At 42.7% G+C, this 17,448-nt stretch overlaps 9 protein-coding genes across 9 annotated transcripts in view; 5 read left to right on the top strand and 4 right to left on the bottom strand.

Annotated features, from left to right (window-relative positions):
* Positions 1-621, bottom strand: part of BCR41DRAFT_388934 (hypothetical protein) — a 1,100-nt gene extending 479 nt beyond the window's left edge. The window contains exon 1 of the mRNA XM_022028066.1: positions 99-621. Coding sequence (XP_021877898.1) covers positions 99-427 — 329 coding nt within the window. The 5' untranslated portion in view covers positions 428-621. The remainder of the gene's footprint in view (positions 1-98) is intronic.
* Positions 622-770: 149 nt separating this feature from the next.
* On the top strand, positions 771-4,480 carry BCR41DRAFT_388933 (helicase C-terminal domain-domain-containing protein). Its single transcript, XM_022028065.1, has 4 exons — positions 771-1,414; positions 1,522-1,676; positions 1,800-1,884; positions 1,997-4,480. The coding sequence occupies exons 1-4, from the start codon at positions 782-784 to the stop codon at positions 4,394-4,396; spliced, it is 3,273 nt and encodes a 1,090-aa protein (XP_021877897.1). The 5' UTR covers positions 771-781; the 3' UTR covers positions 4,397-4,480.
* A 131-nt stretch (positions 4,481-4,611) lies between these two features.
* Positions 4,612-5,437, top strand: BCR41DRAFT_388932 (hypothetical protein). Its single transcript, XM_022028064.1, has 3 exons — positions 4,612-4,959; positions 5,040-5,143; positions 5,239-5,437. Exons 1-3 carry the CDS (start codon positions 4,666-4,668, stop codon positions 5,396-5,398), a joined length of 558 nt encoding a protein of 185 aa, XP_021877896.1. The 5' UTR covers positions 4,612-4,665; the 3' UTR covers positions 5,399-5,437.
* Positions 5,438-5,440: 3 nt separating this feature from the next.
* Positions 5,441-6,198, bottom strand: BCR41DRAFT_360229 (Oxo-4-hydroxy-4-carboxy-5-ureidoimidazoline decarboxylase). The gene has a single exon (XM_022025327.1). It carries the CDS (start codon positions 6,074-6,076, stop codon positions 5,495-5,497), a length of 582 nt encoding a protein of 193 aa, XP_021877895.1. The 5' UTR covers positions 6,077-6,198; the 3' UTR covers positions 5,441-5,494.
* Positions 6,199-6,537: 339 nt separating this feature from the next.
* On the bottom strand, positions 6,538-7,604 carry BCR41DRAFT_360228 (hypothetical protein). The gene has a single exon (XM_022025326.1). The coding sequence runs from the start codon at positions 7,545-7,547 to the stop codon at positions 6,600-6,602; it is 948 nt and encodes a 315-aa protein (XP_021877894.1). The 5' UTR covers positions 7,548-7,604; the 3' UTR covers positions 6,538-6,599.
* Positions 7,605-8,421: 817 nt separating this feature from the next.
* On the top strand, positions 8,422-9,313 carry BCR41DRAFT_360227 (ribosomal L27 protein-domain-containing protein). Its single transcript, XM_022025325.1, has 3 exons — positions 8,422-8,537; positions 8,740-8,841; positions 8,925-9,313. Exons 1-3 carry the CDS (start codon positions 8,462-8,464, stop codon positions 9,260-9,262), a joined length of 516 nt encoding a protein of 171 aa, XP_021877893.1. The 5' UTR covers positions 8,422-8,461; the 3' UTR covers positions 9,263-9,313.
* A 705-nt stretch (positions 9,314-10,018) lies between these two features.
* On the top strand, positions 10,019-13,084 carry BCR41DRAFT_388928 (hypothetical protein). The gene is made up of 5 exons (XM_022028063.1): positions 10,019-10,400; positions 10,557-10,631; positions 10,744-10,872; positions 10,984-11,244; positions 11,371-13,084. Exons 1-5 carry the CDS (start codon positions 10,292-10,294, stop codon positions 12,885-12,887), a joined length of 2,091 nt encoding a protein of 696 aa, XP_021877892.1. The 5' UTR covers positions 10,019-10,291; the 3' UTR covers positions 12,888-13,084.
* A 501-nt stretch (positions 13,085-13,585) lies between these two features.
* Positions 13,586-15,765, top strand: BCR41DRAFT_388927 (hypothetical protein). The gene is made up of 5 exons (XM_022028062.1): positions 13,586-13,801; positions 13,907-13,981; positions 14,120-14,248; positions 14,352-14,612; positions 14,703-15,765. Exons 1-5 carry the CDS (start codon positions 13,705-13,707, stop codon positions 15,704-15,706), a joined length of 1,566 nt encoding a protein of 521 aa, XP_021877891.1. The 5' UTR covers positions 13,586-13,704; the 3' UTR covers positions 15,707-15,765.
* A 386-nt stretch (positions 15,766-16,151) lies between these two features.
* BCR41DRAFT_373658 (LITAF-like zinc ribbon domain-domain-containing protein) lies at positions 16,152-16,661 on the bottom strand (the record flags this gene model as incomplete). Its single annotated transcript, XM_022026803.1, has 2 exons — positions 16,152-16,357; positions 16,454-16,661. 2 exons carry the CDS (start codon positions 16,659-16,661, stop codon positions 16,152-16,154), a joined length of 414 nt encoding a protein of 137 aa, XP_021877890.1.
* Between the last annotated feature and the right edge of the window lie 787 nt (positions 16,662-17,448).

The raw sequence follows: 17,448 nt of genomic DNA, 5'->3' as shown, positions 1-17,448 counted from the left end.
TGTTATCAATAGCAATTGACACCCATCTATCCATCTGATACAGTGTGGTCATATCCATTGATCAGTAATATCTCATAGGTTGATCCTGCAAGCCTTACAAAGTCTTCTTCTCGCCTCCCATGCTTAGATCTCCATCTTGATCTTCTCTTAGACCTCCCCGGGTAGGCCTAGGAGGTAATCCTGACGTTGAACCACGAGGGCCGCCTATGTGCCGATTAGTTCGGCGGCTAGAATCACGGACAGGCCCTCCACTACCTCCACTGCCTCCGCTACTTCCAACAATTCTACTACGCCCTCCACTGGTGAACAACCCTGTTTCCGCATTTCCTGATATGTGCTTACTACTATCCAGTTGATCACGGTCATCGTTACCGCTCCGACCAGCGTTTCGGCCGCCGCTACGGCGTCCTCCTCCTCTAGGCAGCATTGTAGATATGATAGATTCCTTGTTGTATTCTTATGAAACAAAAAAAATGAAAATAGTGATCAAGTTTGTTTGTTGCGTTAGTGAATGAAATTGTATGGATGCGGTGACTAGGCAGTGGCGGTGCACGGATCAGACTACAGCAGGCTGATCAGTAGACGGCGGCGTAGGTGGTGATTGCGAAAGCGAAGGTGATGGTGCAAAGAAGAAAAGCAATGGGCTAACAATGAAGCCTTAAAGCCATTCAAACAGTGGTTGAAATTCGGTGGCTTGGTAAAAAACCCGAGTGAGGCACAGCAGTTTTTTTTTTTGTGTTTACTTCCCAATTTATATTTACCTGCGCCAAGTGCCGAAACGATGCATATCAAGGAGCTATCCTGTAATACCGGTATTGAATTTGGATCTGAAAAGGAGAAGGAAGAGGGAAAGAATGAAGAATTGAAGAACGAAGAGCCTCTTCCTATTCCGGCGTCTTTCCCAGCATTCCCATATGCAACGCCATATTCGATCCAAACTCAGTTTATGCAAGGACTTTTTGAATGCGTGGATCGGCGTAAGGTCGGCATTTTTGAATCACCTACAGGTACTGGCAAGAGTTTAAGTATGATTTGCGGAGCGGTTGGTTGGCTCATAGAATATGAACGTGCCGAGCAAGAGAAAATCAAGAAGGAGCAGGAGGAGCAAGGACAAGCAAATGCAGTCCAATTTACTGAAAAGAATCAAGACCAAAGTTGCAGTACATCTACAACCAAAGTGAAGCAATCATTTGATGATGATACCCCAGATTGGGTACAACAACACCGTACAATTTCTCGTGCTGCCGTGGAACGAGAAGACCGTGAGACAAGACGTGCTGCACAGGAAGCTAGAGTACAAAAGATCAGGGATAGAGAGAAAAAGATGCGGGAAAACATGGCCAGGAAAATGAAGCGACAAGCAGGCGGTATGGATTCAATTGGAGACATAGGATATAGATCGGTCAAAAAGAAGGTATTACAGAAAAAAAAAAAGATGCCTAGAAATTTGTCTTATGGATTATTGTCATTCAACATCTATCATCGAGTAATAACCCTTAGGATATCATCACTGAATCTTAGAAGGAGCAGGGTCTTTATGAGGATGATTTCGACGATGCCGAATTTTTGGTGGATGATTATGAAAGCGACGAAGATAAAAGAGAAAGAGGTGGAAGGAAGGGCAATAATGGTAATTTCGGGAACATCTCCAAGGAAGTTTTGGAGCTCTTGAAAAGGTATATGATAGCTGTATGCTTTGGATGAAAACATGTAATTTACAAAAAAAAAAAAAAAAAAAAAAAAAAAGACCTATTGGTATTATCACTAACTCTAAGAATTTGATCTGCATTACTTTACAGTTTTGAGGAAAAGGAAGTAGCTCATGGAGGAAAGAACAGTAGGCGTGCACTTGATGATGAAGATGAAATCCCTGACGTCCTCAAGGTATATCTAATATGATTATTAGATAAACGAGAGAACGCTAATGGTGTGAAACCTCATAAACTACAGCTCTTCCTCACTATCGACATTATTATAACCATCTTTTGCCTCATAGATATATTACTGCTCAAGAACTCATTCACAGCTATCTCAATTCATTGGTGAGCTGCGGAAGACGTCCTACGGAGAGCACCTTCATGTTATCACTTTGGGCTCACGCAAAACACTATGCATCAACGATCGGTTCCGTCAAAAGGCCTCATTTAAAAGCAGTAGAGCCTCAGAACCAATCATTAATGTTAACAAGCTTAACGATGTTTGCTTAGATGCCCAAAAGGCTGGAACAACATCTGAGCATCGTTGTGAATTTTTGCAGTTGCCCTCCTCGAACTTTGGAAACAAGGTTCGGCGCGGAGTGAGTGATGGAAACAACAGTGACGGTGGCGACGGTGACAGCAGCCATGTATGGCGGAAGAGCAACATATCCATGGACAGTGATGAAAAGCTTCTTCAATTCTCGGATCATACATTGGCACGGATACGAGATATCGAAGAGTTAGCAGAACTTGGGTCTGAACTCGAGACTTGTCCTTATTACGGATCACGCCAGACTGTACGCCAATGTCAGCTTGTAACTTTGCCTTACAATTTATTGCTGCATGCATCAACACGCGAATCGCTGAAATTAGTGATCAAGGATAATGTTTTATTGTTGGATGAGGCACATAATCTGATCAACAGCTTGTTGCAAATGCACTCTGTCACGCTCTCGTTGCAGCAGATTATCTTGGCTCAGCAACAGCTACATGTCTACTTAACGAGATATGAAAAGAGACTGTCTAGTACTAATGAAGGATACATTCGCATATTACTCAGGATCTTGAAATGCCTCGATGGATTTCTAGAAAAGTGGAAGTCTGGGACTTCCACAGCAAAGCAACCTCAGGAAGCACAGTCAATCGGGAGGACTTTCCGCCCTACTGACAAGGTAATGAAGGTGAACGAGTTCTTACATGAGGCAGGAATGGACCACATCAATCTCTTTAAAGCACATGCGTACCTCGAGACCAGCGGCGTCGCTAGAAAACTCCAAGGGCTCCATGAGTCTTTATTGCGGAAAGAGGCCAAGCGGCAGTCGAACGACGGAGAACGGGCAACTGTTAAAATCCATTCTAATTCAAGGGTCCCGTCAAAGTCAGGAGCGAACCAACCAAGCCGACCTGATCTCTCTATATCAACCACTCCGATTTTGCATACAGTTGATTCCTTTTTAATGAGCCTACTTAATGCTGATAACGATGGTCGAGTAATTGTGTCTATGGAAGAGGACAATGGTGGTACGGAAGATGAAAGCGATGATACAATACAAGGTTCTTCCATGGGGCGCTCGGAGCCAACTTTGGGGCGCAACTGGAGGCCAGTTTTGAAATTTATGCTGTTGAACCCTGCCAATGTTTTCAAACCACTTGTGGATGAGGCAAGAAGCGTCGTTTTGGCAGGAGGAACCATGGAGCCTGTTTCCGATCTACTATCGCATCTTTTTCCCTACCTGAAGGATAAAACAAGAGGCACCAATGGCGGAAATGATCCTCACAGTATGGAATCCTTATACCCCAGAATCTACCGGTTCTCGTGTGGGCACGTTATCCCACAGCAAAATTTGATGACCCTCATCGTAGAGAAAGCTCCAAATGGTGGATCCTTAGAGCTTAATTTTGCGAACAGAACATTAGAGCAGGTCATAGATGCGATTGGTCAGTCGCTTGTCAACGTACTCAATATTATTCCCGACGGTGTGGTGGTTTTTTTCGTATCATATTCATACATGGCTCGAGTTTTGTCTCGATGGCAGACAAAGGACAATACGATCTCTAGTACCACGGCCAAACCTAGCATTATGGATAGGATACAGTCTCGCAAAAGAGTTTTTGTTGAACCTAGAGAAGCAGGAGAGGCGGACCGGATACTCAGGCAATATCAGGAATGTATTCGTGAAAAGCCTGAGCATGGGCCTGTAATAACCGGTGATTCAGCAGGTCCTCATGGAGCTGTTCTTTTCTCTGTGGTGGGAGGCAAAATGAGCGAGGGCATCAATTTCTCGGACCGCCTTGGACGAGGCGTTATCATGATCGGCATGCCATTCCCTAATAAAAGCTCTGCTGAACTTCAGGAACGGATGCGATATATGGACCAAGTTGAACAGCTCGAGCTTCAACAGAACTTGAAAGGCTCTTCCTCTTTACAATCACTATCACCATCGCGTATGACAGCCGGGAATGAATACTATGAAAATCTATGCATGCGAGCAGTGAACCAATCCATTGGACGCGCGATTCGACACCAAAATGACTATGCAGTCATCGTTCTCATGGACAAGCGATATGGTGTGGCAAGGATTCGAAAGAAATTACCTGGCTGGATCGGGTCTTCGATCGAGACTTGCGAGCAGTTTGGACCTGTAATGAGCAAACTATCGGGATTTTTCCGGGCGAAGCGTGAGAATGCCCTCAAGTGAATATCTCTGAATCGCTAGGTGAATCTATCCACAAAACTACCGCTTTTCTTTGTGGATTTAGAATAGTAAGGTAGTTCTATAGAGAGTGAAGATATGTATGATTCTATGTCGCGACGCGTTGTCTACTAAAAAAAGTGACAAGATCAAGAAAACCTTTATCTCATCGATCCACGGAAAGATCGATCAAATGAGAGGAATGTGACTCTACTCGTATTGCTCCTTATTTAAACAGCCGTTTTGCTCTTCAGGGACCACCAGAACATTTACTCATGGACCCATTGCCATCATCATCTCCATCAACACCACCATCACCTGAAGGGTTCATATATGTAGGACCTGCATCTAATTTTTTACCATCAAAGTCAAATGCTGAAATGAATGAGGACCTGAATGAGACTGAAAAGTGTGCAGTATCACAAACAGCATGCGAGCGCAAGATTGCCAAGGATGGAGACGAATATTTGATTAAAGTGGTAGAAATCCCTCAACCCGCGGGACGGTACCCACCTCAGAAACGAGTAGCCATTAGCTACTTTCGCAAAAAGTGGTATGGGTTCATCAATGTAAGTATGGGATATACATCATGGTTCCTCAAAAAAAATCAGCAATAACAATAATTTGCTCACAATGTAATCCATAATAGATTTGTCCACACCAAGGTTCAGCGCTCGATCGAGGAGCGATGGTAGACATTGAAGACATGGGGATTGTCTGGGGAGCGGGCATTACATGCACACTACACAATTGGTATATTCAATGATCTGTTGTATCGGAATAGCTCAATAACTGATTACTACGCCTTTTTGGATACTCACGCCGTTCCTGATCCACAAAATTAATAGGACATTTGATGCATCATCAGGTCAATCTGACTCTTCACGTTTTGTGATCGACACATACGATGTCAAGGAGATCGATGGTCATGTCTTTGTGAGCCAGGCACCCCGTAATGCTCATGTATTAGGGCCGCGACGCGACTTTGGAGGCAGAGAGTTAAACTAAAAAAAAAAGGCTGGCACTAAATCGGAAACGTTCTTTAGGTGTATTTACAATTGTGTAATTCATATTTATTATGTGAATAAAATGAAAAAAAAGTATTTAAGCAACATTCAACTTCTTCAAACGATCGCGAGCAATAGAGACCATATCAGTCATAGCAGTCTTCATCTCCTGTTCCTTGGTGGAATTTTTGATACGGTCTTCCATCACAGGGATAATGACGCTTCTTGGACGACCGTTCACAAAGACAACAAACTTGAATCCATATTTGTCTTCATATTCTTGATTTAAACGTTTTAATGTTGCCTGTGTCACCTCGTCATCCTGTGAAGGAGTAGCAGTCTCGCTCACTTTCTTTGCTGCATCCTCAGCAGTGTAACCTTGCTCGATCAACGAGAGGGCAGATAAATTGGCCTTGGCAGCACCGATGCGAGGATGAGCATTGATCACATCCAACTGTTCCTGCAGTGTCAAATACTTGTCTGGGTTGGAGAGCAAAACCTCGGTCTCGTCGATTAAAGCGGTATAGGTTGCATAAGGACGCTTAGAATAGAGGTGTTTGACGATTGGAGGAGCGGGCTCGAAGAGAAGTGTGACCGCGGTGGCAAAGTCTTGTTCTGTAGCCTCGGTGTTGATAAACTCAATTGAAGGCAAAGAAACGGGCGCTGCTGGATGGGCCATGCTGAAGAATTGTCGCTGTGGGTTGTTAGGATTCTAGTGTTGAAAAAGAAGAAAAGAAGAGAAAGAAGGAATAAAGAACTAAAAAGCAATGAAGGAATGATGAATGAGACGAACGTGGCCGGTGGGTGAATCAGACTACGGGCAATGCGGAACGTTTTCGTATAAGATCCTGGGGCTCGAAAAGTCATTGGCGGCAAAACAAATGCGGGGAACCAAAAGTGATACGAAAAAAAAAAAAAAAAAAAAAAAAAAAAAGAGCCGACTGTGGGAATCTAAGAATGCATTCCATTTGAGAAAGCATGCGATTCAGATGCAACGAAAGCGGCCAGTCCATTACAATAACACAACTTGTCAATTGCTCGAAAACGAATAATAAAGCGCAGCTATTTGTTCTGGTCATTGACAGTCCTATCCTTGTCATTTCATTATAGCAGCATTCGTTTAAAGTCGTAAAGTAGTTTGAGAAGTAATATACAGTTTTATTCAAATAATATTATCCTCGTGCGCTCTACCGCCGGGGTATTTACAGACGAGAGGTGCCGGGAGCACGGGCAACGGTGGCGGTGATAAGACCGGAGGGGTCAGACAAAGGCTGGTAGACATCTGCATGCTCAGCCAAGTTCTTGGTGCCTCTGAAGTAGCTCAAGTCAACAGCAAAGAAGTGGCGGTTGGGGAGAGCATAGGACACACGGTCCAACCACTTCCAGTTGGCGATCGACTGAGCAGCCATCTTGTAGAGGGTAGCCTGGACAGAGGCCGACTCGTCTTCAGCGAAGATCTTGCAAGTGACATCACGAACGGAATCGTAGATCTGGTTGAAAGGAATCTGGGAAAGAGTGGGCAACAAACTCTCAGTCTGGACAGAAGGAACGTTGAACTCCCAGGTGGCATCAACACAAGTAGAGAGGATGCGGTCCTTGGCCTCACGCAAGGTGGTGTACTCATCCCTGACAAAGTCCTCGAAGGAAGAGCCAGTGGTCTTGAGGACCAACAATCCAGCAATAGCAGACTTGATCTCAATAGTGCGACGGCCGTTGGCGCCACGCTTAATGAAGATGTCAGTCTGGCGGGTCTCGTCACCATCGCGCCAGAAGGAGTGAGTGTGGGGCTTTCCATCAATGTTCATGCGAGCCCAGCGGTGGCGGATAATGGTAACATGAGCGCCATCGACCCAGTTGTAAGTGTTCAAGAAGTGGTTGCCGAGCTCAGAAGCGAAAAGCTCGAGGGTATCAACGACCTTGGAAGACTTGGCAAGGATATAGCAGGTGTTCTTGATGGAATCAGTTGCAACAACAGCCTTGTTGGAAGCCTCAGTGTAAGAGGTGGTGAAGGAGGTGCCGGAAAGGAGACAGCGAATGGTCAAATCATCAACACGGTGGATCTTGGAGTCGCGGTGAACCTTGAGAAGACGGACTTTATCCTTTCCGTACTCCTGCTTGTCGAGGTAAACGTTGACGGAGGGATTGGTCATGGTTGCAGGTGGTAGTAAAGTAGTTGAAAATTAGGGGAGTAGAGTGGAGTAAGAGAGAGTTGTCAAGAAAAAAAAAAGTGGGGAGTAAGTTTCTTTTATATTCTTGTGCTCATGTATCTCTAACACCTTCAATGAGGATGATTGGATGGAGTATTAAGTCTCATCTGCCTATTTGCTATTGGGTCGGAAATATCGGGGATCGCCTACGGAAAGACAAGGTACGGAACATTAAGACATGAAGGAGAGAAAAAACTGGGTCAACCGGAACATGTCGAAGGAGTGTGGGGAGGAAATGTGAGCTCCGGAGCCCACCGTTACGGACCCATTAATTTATTGCTCTCTTTTCAGGTACAATACGTACATAATGCACTAACTGCCACATGTACATGTACATGTACAATCATTCAAAAGTTCAAGGGATCTTTGTACAAATATGTAAAATGATGCCGAAAAGCTTTGTTTGATTTAAACCTTGCTTATACTACTTTGCGACAGGCAAAATGCGGGGAATATGACAGATTAAAAAACTTCCCTATTTGTGTGTACCCCGGCTACATGTTACTTTTAATAAATGAGACTTGCCATCTATCATCGTTGGATATATAATACATAGAACGCTATTCTTTGTTTACGTGCCTCCAAAATGCAAATTCTACAAACTGAATAGCAACAAACTTTTTTCGCGAAATTCTATAGCGGCGGCTACCCCTACACTTTGTTTATCTGCATTGATTGATGGGTGATGCCGTGGTTATGGAGAAAGAACCCATCCATGGACAGAAAGAGCAATTTGCAGTCACAGTGATCCTGCCCCAGCCACTTTGTAAACAGTCAGTCATTCGGAGCAACGCCCACCTTCCACATTGAACAAGAGCTTTTTATTTCATCCTCGCCTCTGAACGGTGCGTACCATCATGTCTCTTCTTACATCACAAGTCTTTGGCTTGAGCCGCCAGGTTGCCAGACTTGGCGCCTTCACAGAATCCTCAGGTAGGAACATCAAAGACTAAACAGAAGATCAATAACCATGTCAGGACGACCCTGCTGAGAGCTTCAGGAACCAATCGCTTCACGATCAGATTTACCATGAGAGAACACAGCATGGCATTGGAAACATACAGCTATACATTTGTTACCTGTCATCGGCACTCAGCTTTTTTTTATCCTATTATAATTTACAACTTGTAAATAGTTTTCACAAATCAGGTCCGCCATGCCTCTAAAAGAGCTGGAGGTTCAACCAAGAATAACAGAGATTCTGCCGGTCGCCGTCTTGGTGCCAAGAAGGTTGGAGGTAAACCTCGGTATTTTATGCGAGCACTACTACACTATTTAATACACTGACTAACACTTTTTTTTTCTACTTCAACGTGATAGGCGAACCTGTAATTCCTGGTAATATCATCTATCGTCAGCGTGGCACACGCTTTTACCCAGGCGAAAATGTTGGTATGGGCAAAGATCACACATTATATGCACTTGAGTCCGGCTGGGTTCAATACTATCAGGATCCTGTCAAGGACAAGAAGTTCTGGAAGAGGACTTATGTCGGCGTTAGTTTGTATAAGGACCAAACACTGCCTACGCTAGCACATGATCCTAGGAAAAGGGCGTTCAGGATGGTCGACGTTGCTGCACATAAGAAGCAGTTGGATCAGTCCAGGAAAGTGGCTTTGGAGGACTTGGCTGCATTGGAGAAGGTTGTTCTGGCATGATTAGGCGTTTAGTACTATAATACAATAAAGTGTGAAATAGAGAGATTATTCGATGCTTCAGTCAAGTGAACCTTGTGGTCTGTGTTTTAGATAGAGTGTGGATGGCATTATGGTGAGCCCATACCTAACATTAAGGCGATGAACGATTAGATCATGACAATCCAAGTGAATATTAGTCTTTTTTTTTGTAGATGTAAGGGTGGCAATATGATATGTATATACAAAAACATGCCTTGCTGGGGGCCCCTGCACAAGGCGAGAGGCGCTTTAATCCTGGGCTTTAAGACAGGTGTGTTATGTTTGTGTAACTAATACAAGGGCTGAAGAGCATCTTTTTTTTTTTTTTTTTTTTTTTTTCAAAGGGGTAATGATCGTGTCAGCTTTTGTTGTCCGCGGCCTATTCTCTGATCGTTTTGGCTGCGGCAAGCATACCAGAAAGAGATGAATAAGACAACTATTCCTTTCATCACTCTATTAAATACTACAGCTGTCTTTGGATAAGGAAGGGCGAGTATATACCGAGCCCTCAGATGCAGGATTTGTCATACATTCAATCGCTGCTTAAGAAAATGAGCAAGTTGTGAAAACCCTATTACATCTATGCAAAGTATAAACATTAGGGTTAACAACAACATGTATATATATAATATATAATTTACACAGACAATTGAATAGGCTTATTGTTGAATGATGTGCATAGCATATATATATTATAAATTGAGCAATCCATAAACGAGCCATTGTAACCATTTTTCCCTTCTTTTTTCCTCTTTTCTCTTTCTTTCTCCTTCTCTCTCTTCACTCTATTTTGCCACCCAAATTGCTGGGTATCTCACCCTCCCCTCATCCGCTTCCGACTTTCTTTTTCAGCTTCTTTTGAAATTAATAAATCACCTCAGGAACAAGTTACTAAGGATTTGCATTTGGCATTCCTTTATCTATTGTGTTTCAGCTCACCATACACATTAGCACAGCTGTTTATCAATCAATTGATCATATTTTCCACTTGAGCGCCCAGACTCTTTCAGAATGCAATACGAGACGACGACAAATCCCCCCACAAGGACACACCGCTTTGTGAATGCTGTGCTCCGGTTTCCTTATATAAGGATCTGCTGGGCAATATGCACCTTTGGCTGTACGTGGCTTCCCACGATTTTCTTTTTTTTTTTTACCTTATTATTATTATTATTATTATTGTACCAAAGGCCGGACACATGCCATGTCTAGCGAATGCGTACAAGGATAGCATGCTAACTGTTCCTTTACCCATAACGATAACCCTCTCCCTTAGATTCGTTCCCTCGCATACGGAGAGGAGAAAACCTGGGGTTCTGTATAGCAAAGTCAGCCGTCATTTTAGTAACTCGTATGTGCGATAGAGACAGCAAATCATACGCTTTGAAAAACAGCCCTGGTTCGCATTCTTTTTTCTCCCGTCTCCAGATACTAACCCCTAGAAACGTTTGTCTCAAATATAGGTCTTTCATGCATTTTGGGCGCAATTTGGTACATCAACAATTGGTTTCAATATAGACTTCAAGGAATAGAACGGCCTTTTAATAAACTAGAGCGGCAGATAACACGCGACTATGGAACCACAGTACCACGTAAGCTATTGTTACTGGCATGGAGGTAGTGTACGGAACAGTTGACCAACGGGTCTCTAACCATTATTATTATTTTTTTGAAAAAAAAAAAAAAAAAAAAAAAAAAAATAGTCGTCAACTTGTATTCAAGCGAAGTTGGAAAGATATTGGTCTCTGGAGTATTTTATTCCAACAAAACTGCATACGCCCCCATGGAATACAGTGTTGACAGTGATACATGGTCAAATGATAAAGGTGACGAGATGCTCTTAATTACACCTTATCGCGAGACAATGCGTACCGACACGTCCCTACAATCCATTCATATCGAAATCACACATGTCCCACCTTTGCCGCGCTTCGGCTGGAGTGTCGTAGGCCTCCTCCATCCTCGTATGTAACTACTTTTGCTTTCTTTCTTTTTTTTTTTTTTTTTTTTTTTTTTTCCTTTAAAAAAAAAAAAAAAAAAAAAAAAAAAAACAAACAAACAATTAACATACCCATCTACTATATTTACAGAAAGGAATTCAACCACTTTTAGCAATCAAGACATGCAAAACCAATATCACTTCCTTCCGGGACACTTTGTTGAAATTCGATATACACCTGTACATTTGTATGAAGCATATCGAATCGAGGGCGATGAAAACCCTTCCTTACTTCAGCGCTTCAAAAGTTTTTTGGGATATGATGAAAATCAAGAAGATTTTTCATATGAGAGCACAGTGAGCCAAATTCCGTTCCCAGAGGGGCTTTATAACAACATGACCACAGTGATCATTATTCGTGCGCATACTAATCTGGAAATAATATCGTATGCGGAGGAGAAGGTCACTTTCAGAGATACGATGTCCAAGATCGGAGGCCTTATTGGCGTTGTTGGATCCATTATCGTCTTCCTTTTTGGGGCTTCGCTCTTGTCACCTTGGGGATATGTGGCTGGTTTACGTTTTTTCCGACAACGCATCTCGGCATCCATGGCTATGGCATATGATACACAGGATGGATTATCTAAAGGGCCTTTTACGACTCAATTTGAGGAAACTGGCAAGTTTGATCCCGAGATCGTAACCATGGAGCAAAAAATTGTACTTCTGAAGGAAAGGATTGATGAGCTTGAAATGGTCCTGAGCGAATATTATCTGGACCCAGAGGTCTTTCAAAACTATGCAGAGGAACGCTCAAAACTAAAACTGGGAAGAAAAGTATCTCTTGTTTCTTGCGCTACTGGAAAAGCCAGTCTGGCATTCTCTCCAGACCAGCAGCAAGAACAGCAGCAAGAACAACAATCATACCAACAGAGTCCATATGCACCTGGCCATTATCGGAGGCCAAGCGAGACTCTGAGAGAAAGTCAACATCAACATAAGGGTCCATTACCATCACCACAGAACCCGGCATCATATGCAAGACAGAGCATTGAACGAGGGTATGAACCTGAGATGAGTGTTTCCGCATACTACCAACAACAACAACAACAACAACAGTCTCGGGGCCAAAGAAAGCAACGCAATAATTCCGAGCAGTCATTGCTCAGAATCGCCTCAGAGGATGGGGAAGAGGAAGAGGATGAAGATCCTGCTTCCCCTATACAGGCATCTAACTTGTCAACCTCCGATCAACAGCGTCAAGGGCTACTTCAGCAGGATCACTATCTGATGCGTCAATCGTTCCTCCAGCAACAACAGCAGCGGCCCCCATCATTCCCACCACGGCCTCGCAAGGAGACCATCATACCTATGGCTATCAAAGCCACCCCTGCGCCCTCATCAGTATCTCCTTCTCCAAGAACATCACACCCTGCATTTACTGCTAGCACTCCTGATGACTCTAACGGATCGGGATCAATGTGGCGAAAGAGTGAAGGCGACACAGGAAGTCTAGCCGCCGCTCTTACTCCAAGAGTGCAAATGGGTTCACCGGGGAGGCTAAACAGTGAAGCCTCTAGCGCTGTTGTTGGTTCTCGTGAAAGGGGGGGTGGCAATGATGTGCAATATGAAGAATTAGATATGTCTGATCTGTCACGGATGCCATGAGAGTATTAATTAATATAGCAGTCATTGGCTGATCATTAAGCCAAGTGGAGGATTAACGGCACCGCATCCCTTGCCATTTATTATAGAATAGTAGCGTTAAATACCGATGCCTCATATCCATACTAAATACACCAAAGACCTTTTTGTGGTTGGTCGACCAAACTTTTTCTGAGTATTAAACCCGTTTTTGTTGAAGCCGTAGTTCTGCTTTAATGTGATCTTTAGAGGCCTTCTCATATGGATACAATGAATTAATAGCATGTTAAACATTGGCATTTATTGCCCAGCCTGACAACAACTGTCGCCCTTCGTGTACTAGACATAATAATAATAATAAAAGGTATTTTTTTTATGGACTTTGCCTCCAAAAAAGACAGTAAAGTTGAGACGCAAGAGCATTCAGCCGAGATAATACACCGGTTTCTCTACTCTATAGATCAACAAACAGACGAGGCTTAGAACCTTAAAACACTAATTTTCAGGAACAGGAGAATCCAATGATTTACATTTACACCAATCTTTGGGCGAAATGTATTAAGTGTGATATTGAGTGGAGCCAAATGCGTAACTTTATTTTTTATTTTCTTTTTAAACCCGCGTAAGCTTGGCATTGAGCTTGCACTGCCTCACGTCCTTGTATGAGCTTATATAATAAAAGGATCTCCTCTCAAGAGGATTCCCACCTTTACTTTTTTTTCCTTTCCTTGCTTTTTGATTGTCATTCCCATACTACCTTTGTATAATTTATCACCTATTCTCAAGCACCCATATTCTAAATAAGACGAGGAAACAGCAAGGATAAGAAAAGGCAAAAGAAATGGAGTATCGAACAATAACACCAGAAAACAGAGAACCCTCACAAGGAATGATTAACTCAATCCTCAGGTTCTTTTGGGCAGTATTCACTTTTAATCGTATGTAATTTTTTTGTTTAAAAAAAAAAAAAAAAAAAAAAAAAAAAGAAAGAAAGAAAGAAAGAAAGGTCTCACAATATTCTTTTCTGTACTCTTCATTAATAGATGAATATCCTCATAAACGAAAAGGAGAGGACATGTCGGTGTGCATCATTAAGAATATTGTCATCTTTATTACTCGTAATGTTAATTTTTTTATTTTTTTTTATTTTTTATTTTTTATTTTTGGCACAAAGCAGATGCTAGTTATCAATATGTCAGACAGATATTGTCGACTAATCTTTGGTATTTTTCATTTACTTGTTATCTCTCTGTTAGGCTTTGCATGTATTATGGGCGCGACCTGGTACATTATCAAATTCGTTGAAGTATGGCAATTGGGAAATGCTCGTCCGTTCAATATACTTGAAAGTCTGAGCATCAAGGATAATGGAACTCCTACACCCAGTAAGCGAAAAAGCAAAATAAAATAAAAAAAAGACACAGTGCCCTAGAGTCTTGTAATATATTGGGAAGGCATATTAACCCCAAATAACAATTCAACAAATAGCATTGAGCCTTTACACCACGGAAATAGACAAGATCGAGGTGGCATCAGTAGAATATATCAATGCGACTCAATCCACACCTTCTAATGGTCAAAACGTGAAACACTACAAATCTGGCGCGGAAGGTGAAAGAATCGTCATTGTTCCCGAGAAGAAAGTTTTGACTGATGGGTACCAAAGGCGTGAATATATCCAGGTGGTGTTGAAGCATTCCCCTGTCCCATCCCAATATAACTGGTCCCAAGTAACTCTGTTGCATCCGAGTAAGTACTACACTCCAAAGTGCTTTTTTCTTTTTTCTTTTTATCTAGACAGCATCCATGAATTCCACTAAAATACTACCTTATCTATAGACATCGACGCAAGATTCTTTACCAGCCGGGATAAATTCAACCAATTCTATTTCTTACCCGGTCATTTTGTCGAGATTCGGTATACGCCTCTCAACTACAATGAGGCCTATCGGCCTGGACCTGATGCCAGCTTCGTTCAACGGTTCAAGGCATTTTTGGGCCATGGTGGTCAAAACGAGACTTTTTCATACAGAAGCACAGTCCAGCATATGCCATTTCCCCATGGCATGTACGACGATCTCACTACGGTACTTCTTTTGCGGCCTCAATCTAATGTGGAAATTATCTCATATGCAGCTGAAGGTGTCACCTTTCGTGATACAATGGCCAATATCGGAGGTCTGATGGGCTTAGTCTCCTCTCTGATCGTCTTCTTGTTTGGGGCCTCGTTGGCCTCTCCCTGGGGCTTGATTGCTGATATCCCATGCTTCCGGCGGCGTATCACGGGTTCGTTAGCCAAGGCTTATGATACGCATGATGGCTATTCAAAAGGACCCTTCACCACTCGGGCCGAAGACATTGGAAAGTTTCATGATACTGAAGTTCAAACGCAAGATCAAAAGATCATGCTGTTAAAGGAGCGAATCGATGAGCTGGAGATGGTCTTGAGTGATTTCTATTTGAGCAGCGATGTCTTCCAGACGTATGCTAAAGAACGAAAGAAACTGAAGCTGGCCAGGACAGTATCTGTGGCTCACCAACGAGAGAACCAGACTACAGATATTACAGCAACCGGTGGATCACTCTCAAAGCCAGAGCTGGAGGATTATCACCCATATCATCAAAAGGAACACCTTGGATTCAATGGCAGCCAATCCAGCGAACCTTTGGTACAGACTGGACAAAGGAGAGCTGATCTAAAACCATCATCAGAATTCATTGTTCCTATGAGTTCAGATGGAGCACAAGAGCACTTGTCACTACTATCGCCATCTCAACCATCCTCACATGCTGCTCCACAGTATGAGCATTTAAGCATGTCGGATCTGTCAAGAACGCATTAGTCTATCCTCATTTTCATCATTTGCATCAGATACACATCTACAAATAACAAAAGAACACTGCATTAAAAAAGTCATCATCAAAAAATTCAATTTCTAGTGAATCTAAGGATTGTCTCGCTGACAGCTGACACTCCCGTAATGTATGTTTTGAACGTATTGTTTCTGTCCAGAAGTGGAGAGTATTTTATTCAATTAAAAGATGATGAAAAATACATTTGGCGATGACTATTTGGCAACTCTCTGCCTTAAATTAGGTAAGAAGGACGAGCAAAGAAAGTAAAGGTGATGTTATATATATATATATATATGTGTGTGTGTGTGTGTATTTTTAAGCAAAGTCTGAGATGAAGATTGAACAAAGGGCGTACAATAAAGAAGATTGATCATGGGTAGTAGTTTTTTTTTTTTTTTTTTTTTTTTTTTTAAAAAAAAGTGGTTATTATTTTCAGCGGAACTCTTGAGGATCATCAATCCGTCTGACGGGGTAAGTCTTCTCCTTGATACGAGAGTAAAGTCCAATATCTTCTTGACAGTTAGGACATGAATGCATGATATCCTTACATGAGGTCATGCATAGAGGGAGCAAACAACAGCCACACGAGGACACCCCTGCCAGTATTAATGCAAGGATCCCAAGGTATGTGCATGAGCCTATAAAATCAATAAAAAAAAAAAATAAAAAAAAAAAAGCTATTCAGACGCGTCCTCTTTTTTTTGTTACAGAAGCCGGGTGATATATTTCTTTACCATTCTCTGGCGATGTTTCTGTGATAACAAGATGACGGCAGTGCTGGCAGACAACGACTCCAGGTTTGGCCTTAAGGTCCTCAATTCTTGTAGGAGGCCGCATCAGAATCAAGGGTGCAGATCCTAGGGTCTCCTGACGAGGAAGACAGTATGTCTGTGTTGTGGGAGGCGGATGAGGACTTTGACGATTTTGGGGAAGGATAGACATATGCTGCTGTTGGTGTTGCTGTTGGTGTTGCTGTTGCTGTTGATGTTGCTGTTGCTGTTGCTGTTGCTGTTGGTGTTGGTGTTGGTGTTGCTGTTGCTGTTGGTATAGTGGATATGGCTGCTGATACTGTTGATTAGATGAGACATAATATGGGTTATATCCTGCTCTTGCTCCCGCCCCTACACCCGCTCCTGGTGATGACGATGACATTCCTCCTGCTATTGCTGCTGCTTCATGTGGCTGGGTTTGATGCATATGAGCAGTATAGTCCAACGGAGGATAGAGTCGATGCTGCCCCACATGGCTATCAATGGTTGAAGGAGGATTAGCTGGCGCTGAGGGTGAGATCGGTGATCCAGCATAGAGCGGATATGGAGAGTAAGACGTAGGGATGAGTGGAGTTCCTTCGTGAGATGTGGATGAATAAGGCGGAGGTAAAGTCCCATAGCCTCTAGGATTTATATGCTGGTCGTCGTCGTCGTCGTCCGTAGGTAGATGAATATAATTTTCTTTCTTTCTAGCCATGTCTCAATTATTATTAGTGTCGTTATTATTGTAATTAAATATTAAGGATGCGGGTGAAAAGAGACCGAGCTGACAAAGAAGAAAAGAAATGAAGAAAGAAATGAGAGATCTGTAAAGGCATGAATTCATTTTTTTCTGTCTGCATGCAGGAGGAAACAAGGGGGTGGAATTTTTGTCACGCCGACATGGACCCATTGATCACACGAACGCACTTTGCCCAACGACGGTCACACCCCACTCATTATATGTACAAATATAAAGT

Source organism: Lobosporangium transversale (assembly GCF_002105155.1).
Source record: "Lobosporangium transversale strain NRRL 3116 chromosome Unknown BCR41scaffold_42, whole genome shotgun sequence".
In the NCBI taxonomy this organism is placed as follows: domain Eukaryota; kingdom Fungi; phylum Mortierellomycota; class Mortierellomycetes; order Mortierellales; family Mortierellaceae; genus Lobosporangium; species Lobosporangium transversale.
This window is presented reverse-complemented; position numbering and strand designations above follow the sequence as displayed.